A 6,716-nucleotide genomic window follows, 5' to 3' on the forward strand; every position below is an offset into this window, starting at 1 on the left:
CCGATTTGGTACCCGAGAATGAAGGCTTAATAATAATGGCCTTCATCATCGGTTACCACTTAATTATTTTGGCAATAATCTATATATTTTTTTATTGTAATACTACTATTATTTAATAGCAGTAACTAAAATAGTTTGAGTATAAATAGAACCGTAGAACAAAGATAAAAGAAAGTAGTAGTAGAAGAAGAAATAGTGGAGAAAAGCATCAGATATATTACTAAGAAATGAAAGCGGCTAATTTTTTTAAATGAATAAAACAAATACGTATAAGATTAATGGCTGTTGGTATTACTCCATGCTAGTTAGTACTATTATATATTAAAATGGAAAAAAGAGTGATGCCTGCTATGCATTAAATTCCCTGCAGAAGATAATAGTATACTAGACCTTTTAGGGTGTGTTCGTTTTGTCAAATACCATTTTTCCAGATAGAGTTTTGTAGCTGAAAATAAAATTTGTATCTAAGTTTATTTTTTTAATAGTTGTTTGTCTTGTGTGATTTTATTTCTTCAGTTTGTGTATTAATTGTTTGGTTTGTGGGTAATGAATATGTGTAGGCTACACAATTTCTTTTCTACCCCTCTATTATTTAACTATTTCCACCTATACCCTTTAGAAACCCTAATACATATTGGACTTTTTTGTGAAAATTTCTTCATTCCTCACGCAGCTCTATCATATTCTATCCAAGCTCAACTACTCCAACTTGGTGAGTGCTACTCTTTTCCGAGTACATAGGAATGGGTTTCCAATTGCATTTTATGCTTATGGCTTCATTTTTTCAGTATTTTGAGGGATCGATTTTTAATTTTATGTTCAACAAAGGTTAGCATTTAGAGCTTCTGGGTTTATTTACACGCACGAAAAACCCCAACATTAGACTTGTCCGATGTTTAATTGGTCGCCAATTATGATTCGTTTTGTCCCCCTATTCAACGAAGTTTGGCATTTGACTAGATCGTATGTGTTTGCAATTACAATCGATTCTTTATGATTTGTTTATGCATTTGTGATAACAATGATTTATTTTGTAAAGTTCTTCCTTCATATAGCTTGAATTGTTGTGTTGTTTTATCGATTGAACTCGTTATATAGGGTAGTGCAATGTCCGACTCTAAGCGTCCGAAGACCACCGGGGATGATAACCAGGGTGATGCAAGTAAGTAATGGCTTTTATTTCAGTCATTTTTGTTTTGGTCTTGCATCACTGTATTAATGATGTTTTGCTGATGTTGTTGTTAAATTAGGGGTGAATGCATATCTTAACAGATACCGAAAGGCTAAGGGCGACCGAACTCGTAGAAGTTGGACTGATCGGGAAGAGGAAATCCTCGTGACTGCAATGAGGGACCTGTCAGCAAGTGGCTGGAAGACCGATAATGGATTCCGGTCTGGATTTACTGGAAGGCTCCATGATGCTATTAAGCAAAGGTTTCCAAACACTGACATCAAGATCTGCCCTCATATCAAGATCTGCCCTCATATCAAACTTTGATCACCAAAGTGACAATATTTTGTAGATATGAATCGTGTTGATGGTAAAATTTTTACAGAAGTAATCTTATGATTTATTTACTCACCTCTGACCACATTATGTTGGCCAAATCATCTCTATACATGTTCCATCCCGAAGTGGCCTCAACAACGTCTACATATTCGATGTTCGAATTGTCACCCTCATTACCACCTGCTTCAGGCTCGCCGTCGATCAGCGCATCAAGTGGGTCGACCGACATCGCACTCCTCACATAGTTATGTAGTAGAAAACAACAAAAAATCAATCGTATTTGCACCTTGATGGGGTAGTACGAGGCGCTACGGAGTATTCCCCATCTCATTTTGAGAACAGCAAAGGCTCTCTCGATAACATTTCGGGCTTTCGTGTGACGCATGTTGAATAACTCGATTGCATTTTGTGGTTTGTCGGCATCGGGGCCCCATTCCTTCAAATGGTAACGAACTCCCCTATACGGTGTAAGAAACCCTTCACTATTTGCATAACCGTTGTCGCAAAGATAATAGTTACCTACGTTTGACAAATCGACCAAGGTTAAATTTAAATTACATCAACATTAGCGTGCATTATTTAATGGAAGTGAAACCTTCTTACCTATAGGTACCTTCAGTCCATATGGTCGATTCACTGCGTCCCTTAAAATACGAGCATCACCCGCTGAACCTTCCCAACCAGGCAACACATATGTAAAACGCATGTATCGATCACACGCAGCTAAAGTATTAGTCGTGATCTGCCCCTTCCTATTCCGAAACTTGGGCTTGTGTTCGTTTCGGACTTGTACATTGATGTAAGTTCCATCAAGAGCTCCCAAACACCCCTGGACGAAAAAAAAGAACTAAGTCAAATTATTTTATGAGCCGCATGATCAAACTTGTATTCGAGTATACAACCAAATAAATGACAAATAGGAATACACGCCTTAAAATGTTTCCACCGCCAATCAACGCAACCTTCTTTGATTGGTTCGGGTTTCACAACGAACATAGAATGCATTTTCAATACGGTCTCCATTACCTCGTGCACGTACCGTGAAACAGTATCCCCTGACCTCAAAAAATCAAAACGGACAATTCGGTTCTTCTTATGATGCGCTAATACACCTAGGAATATAGCAACCTGTTCTTCAATACAAACGAACCGTCTGTCACGCAAAACACGCAACTCTCGAAACAATCGACAAAGCCGCCCGAACGCATTACGGTCCATCCTAAAATTTACGAGGCAATCTGTATCTGAAACTCCAACAAGCCGGTTTAGGTGGTCAATTTGTCTTGGAATCCTATTTAGAATACTATATGGGAGCACTGTTTGTAGCTTTCTTCTTTTCGATTAGCGAAGACGATTTAAGATGAGGTGTAGTACAGCCATGCGTGAAACAAGAAATTTTTGAGTTATGTCTTCCAGTGTATGCATCACATACTTGTCAACTTTCTTAGCACGATTCTTGCCAACAGAATTGTTCCCAACAATATTCATATCTTCTGGGAATGATTACAGTAACTGCAAGGGAGAATATAAATTTTCTTAGGTGAACAAAACGATGGTATCATATTTTGTATGGAAATGCAGTAAAGTCAGTAGAACAATCCAACTGCTGTTCGTATTGCACACTCAAACCAAACCCTTCATCCAAATTTTTTGCCTTGATTTTGTCTTACAAAAAAAAAGCTATTTTGCCTTGCACACTCAACCCAGACCCAAATCCAATTTTTATTACTTCAATCGATCATTTTGGGTTAGACAATTTTGTAAACAAATCAGAAATTTATGACTTCAATAGATCGATTTGGGTATGAAAAAGAACAAAACAAATTTGAAATTTAGGACTTCAATCGATCGATTTGGGTAAGAGAAAGAACAAAACAAATCAAAATATGCTGTGAATTAACAGTTCGTTGCATTATCGAGGTATAAAAAACACATATTTGGGCGAATTTCATAATCTAATAAAGGACGCACCTTTCACACCGGATCGACAACGATCGACCTGCTGGGTTTCGAGTGCGAAGTGCGATTGCAGTTTGTAGTCGGATTGCAGTCACAAATCGAAGTACGACCTTCGTACACACCGTTGGATTTCGAGTGCGATTGCAGTTTGTAGCTAGTCAGGCGACGAATTCAGTGTTTTCGTCTTCGAGCTCTTGCGCCTTGCAATGTTCCCCAAATTTGGAGAAGGGCATATTGATTGTACGAAGGGGGTAGAGAAGTAATTGGAGGTTGATTCAGAATGTTGTTCAAAGTGAGAAATGGTATTGCGGCTTTTTTTTGAGATTAATAAACACTCCGTTACAGCTATATTCATCGGGCCTAGGCGGGCCTTGCAGATAGAGTTTCTGAGGGACCGAACAACTGTATATGTAGGTACCATTTCTTAAATGGTTATTACCTATAGACCGAACGGGTCCTTAAGGTATTAGATTATTTGAATTAAAATATATTTGTAGAAATATAGTATGGCTATTCTAATTCTGGTCACGTTTTCTGTTTTATTTATTGCCTCTCCAATTAAGGAAATTCCGACTGATATTAGAGCTTTATGCGATATGGTCAGAGATTTTCCTTTGTTTAAATACACTGCAAAATACGTATATCTAGTTTTCACAGAGCTTTTGCAAGTTAAGTTATATCGACCAAATTAAAGTATTATATGGAGTATAAAACAATTATATAGTATATAATTGTTGTATCTGCACTATAATGGAATGTATATTTTCACAACCTTGTTTAGAACTGCAATTGTGGGGCAATTTTTAAATATTTTCTGACATTACTCTAGTAGTAGTACAATTCTATAATCTGTCTAAGTTTATTATCGGAATTTTCATTAGATTCAAATTATATAAATAAAATACCTTGTCTAAAATTCTTGGCTGATTGTATTTACGTGAAAAAAATAAAGGTTGGCATAATTGCATGGGAATTGATTCAATAAATTCAGATGTAGTAACTATAAATTGTAGTGAAATAGTTCATGAATTTTGCATATTGCATGTTTGCAATATCTAGGAAATAAATATTATTAAGGGAAACCTCTTGACTTTGATATATTTATACTCCTATTTAAGATGCTTTTACACTTTTCTTCACTTTTATAGACTAAAATACCCCTCGTGAAGGAAGTTTTATTATACATTTGACCATTCCACATTCAAGTTGAAAAGGTTATTGTGGGATTTTTCAATCAAATCTAGTTGTTCGGTGATTATTTATAAATCTTTTCCGTTTTAAATTTAATATTTTTTTAGTTAATGGTAACACATAGTCATGTGAAAAAGCCGAATGATTTTGTTTTTTATCAATAAATAAAAAATTAAAGCTGGATACTCATTTTCCGTTTACTCTGAAATATTTTGAAAACAAGATATGAGCACAGAGCATCCACTATAGCGTGTTTTTGTTGAAACATGAAGTGTGATTTTTTTGTACAAATTATTATTTGATGATTTAAAAAACACCTTTTTTATCGTTTAAAATTCGACCGTTTAATTTATTGTTTTTGATGCATTACCGTTTAATTCATTGTATCATGACATTTCATTTCAATTACCCTTTTTCTTATTCTTTTCGAATTTACTGAAATTTCCTTCTTTTTTCTTATGTTTTAGAATAGATCTTAATTTGTGATTGGGTTTTATTTGTAGTTAAGTTATGATTTTAGTGCTTAAATTTTAGTATTGCATACCTGCGTGTGCGCGCGAATTTTTTTTGTGATAACTTTTAAAAATTTGACATTAGTTTTAAAAAAAAATGTTATTTGAATAAGTATATAAACTGAATATTAATAAAAATGATTTAAAATAGTAAATTGTAGTGTATTGAATTGTAGCGTTAGCTTGTCGATACTAGGAAAATATATTGACACAATTTATATATGAAATAATGTATTCCATTTTTCATGAGTATATTTTATATTTTAATTAATATATTGTATAACAATTTTAGATAGCTATAAATCAAATTTACGATAATCAAATAGAATATTCTCATCTACAAAAGATCCATATTTATCCGACATTCGCATATTTATACTACGTTTTAGTACACAATCGAAATATTATATGCATGTACACATACTTGCATTACATGCTGATAATGTGAAAATTGTTTAAAGGTCTAATTTGTTTTTAAGTTAAAAATTCATTGTAATAAACAGCTATAAAAGTATATAAACATAATATACTATAATAACTTTCATTAGTCAAAAGTTTAAACTTATTAACTTACGAATTAATCTTTTAATTATAAATTTTTAAAATACAAATTACGAAATAGGAGTAACTGCAAGCACTCGTTTGGGGGAAACGGTTGCGAGAATCGCGCGCACGATTTTACAACAGTTCAGCAAATGAGTAATGATTTCACCATTTTATCCTTCTAATAATTCTGCAGAAATGAAAGATTCGTTTTTTAATTGCAGTTTGAATCTACAGTTTAATAAAAGCAACCGTCTAGAAATAATCGATATCCATAAAATAACTGAAAAATAATATTCATTGTCCTAAATTTGAAGCAAACGTTATGAATTAAAAATTAAAAGTGCTAAATGTTAAAGCATTATTTATGTGTTTGGTATTCTTTTTAAGAGTGGCATATTATCTTTTAGGATTCCATGTGAATTCATATTCTTAAAGTGGGAATCACCATTTTTGTATTTGTGAAGATGAGGTAACGTGTTTGGTTTAGCTTGTTAAAGTTATTCAAATTATCACACAGAACATCCTTCATTTAAAAAAAAATTGTTTTTCCATTTTGGTCCATCGGTTATATGAATTTATATATTTACGATAAATTTCATTTTCTAGTGATGTGTGTGTACATTCCATTTTTTACTATAATAATCGGAACATTTTTATCTCAATATCCTCTTTTTACTCTGTTAATTTTTCGTTAAAATATATGTCATTCACTATCATAACTAATTCGTCGTGTCAAGACTAATTTTTTTTAAGTGGGAATCACCATTTTTTCAAGACTAATTTTTTTTTAAGTGGGAATCACTAATTTTTATCTCAATGTTTGGTTTAGGTTATTAAAGTTATTCAAATTATCATATGGCAGAACTTCATTCGTCTACGAAGAAGTTGTTTTTTTCGTTTTAGTCCGTTGGTTAAATTAATTTATAGTATATATTTATGATAATTTTCCTTTTCTAATAACATATGAGTGTACATTACATTTTTTACTACAATGATCG

The 6,716-nt window shown here is 33.1% G+C and overlaps 2 protein-coding genes across 4 annotated transcripts; one reads left to right on the forward strand and one right to left on the reverse strand.

The window, feature by feature from the left end:
• Nucleotides 1-646: 646 nt before the first annotated feature.
• LOC121743123 lies at nt 647-1,582 on the forward strand. The gene is made up of 3 exons (XM_042136313.1): nt 647-712; nt 1,099-1,162; nt 1,251-1,582. Exons 2-3 carry the CDS (start codon nt 1,108-1,110, stop codon nt 1,496-1,498), a joined length of 303 nt encoding a protein of 100 aa, XP_041992247.1. The 5' UTR covers nt 647-712; nt 1,099-1,107; the 3' UTR covers nt 1,499-1,582.
• Nucleotides 1,572-3,924, reverse strand: LOC121743122 (protein ALP1-like). 3 transcript variants are annotated; one of them, XM_042136312.1, is made up of 4 exons: nt 3,482-3,924; nt 2,537-3,022; nt 2,114-2,339; nt 1,572-2,029 (listed from the first exon to the last, which is right to left on the reverse strand). In XM_042136312.1, exons 2-4 carry the CDS (start codon nt 2,726-2,728, stop codon nt 1,572-1,574), a joined length of 876 nt encoding a protein of 291 aa, XP_041992246.1. In that variant the 5' UTR covers nt 2,729-3,022; nt 3,482-3,924. The 3 variants fall into 3 exon arrangements, with proteins under 3 accessions (XP_041992246.1, XP_041992244.1, XP_041992245.1); XM_042136310.1 differs by having other exon boundaries at nt 2,441-3,022; XM_042136311.1 differs by lacking the exon at nt 3,482-3,924 and having other exon boundaries at nt 2,441-3,285.
• Between the last annotated feature and the right edge of the window lie 2,792 nt (nt 3,925-6,716).

The sequence above is a fragment of the Salvia splendens genome, chromosome 8 (assembly GCF_004379255.2).
Source record: "Salvia splendens isolate huo1 chromosome 8, SspV2, whole genome shotgun sequence".
NCBI lineage: Eukaryota > Viridiplantae > Streptophyta > Magnoliopsida > Lamiales > Lamiaceae > Salvia > Salvia splendens.

Coding starts and splice junctions, on each gene's coding strand:
- LOC121743123 (XM_042136313.1), top strand. CDS start 1,108: ATGTCCGACTCTAAGCGTCCGAAGACCACCGGGGATGATAACCAGGGT. Junction 1,163..1,250: donor TGATAACCAGGGTGATGCAA/GTAAGTAATGGC, acceptor TTGTTAAATTAG/GGGTGAATGCATATCTTAAC.
- LOC121743122 (XM_042136310.1), bottom strand. CDS start 2,728: ATGGACCGTAATGCGTTCGGGCGGCTTTGTCGATTGTTTCGAGAGTTG. Junction 2,340..2,440: donor GGCGGTGGAAACATTTTAAG/GCGTGTATTCCT, acceptor TTTTTCGTCCAG/GGGTGTTTGGGAGCTCTTGA. Junction 2,030..2,113: donor TGGACTGAAGGTACCTATAG/GTAAGAAGGTTT, acceptor TGTCAAACGTAG/GTAACTATTATCTTTGCGAC.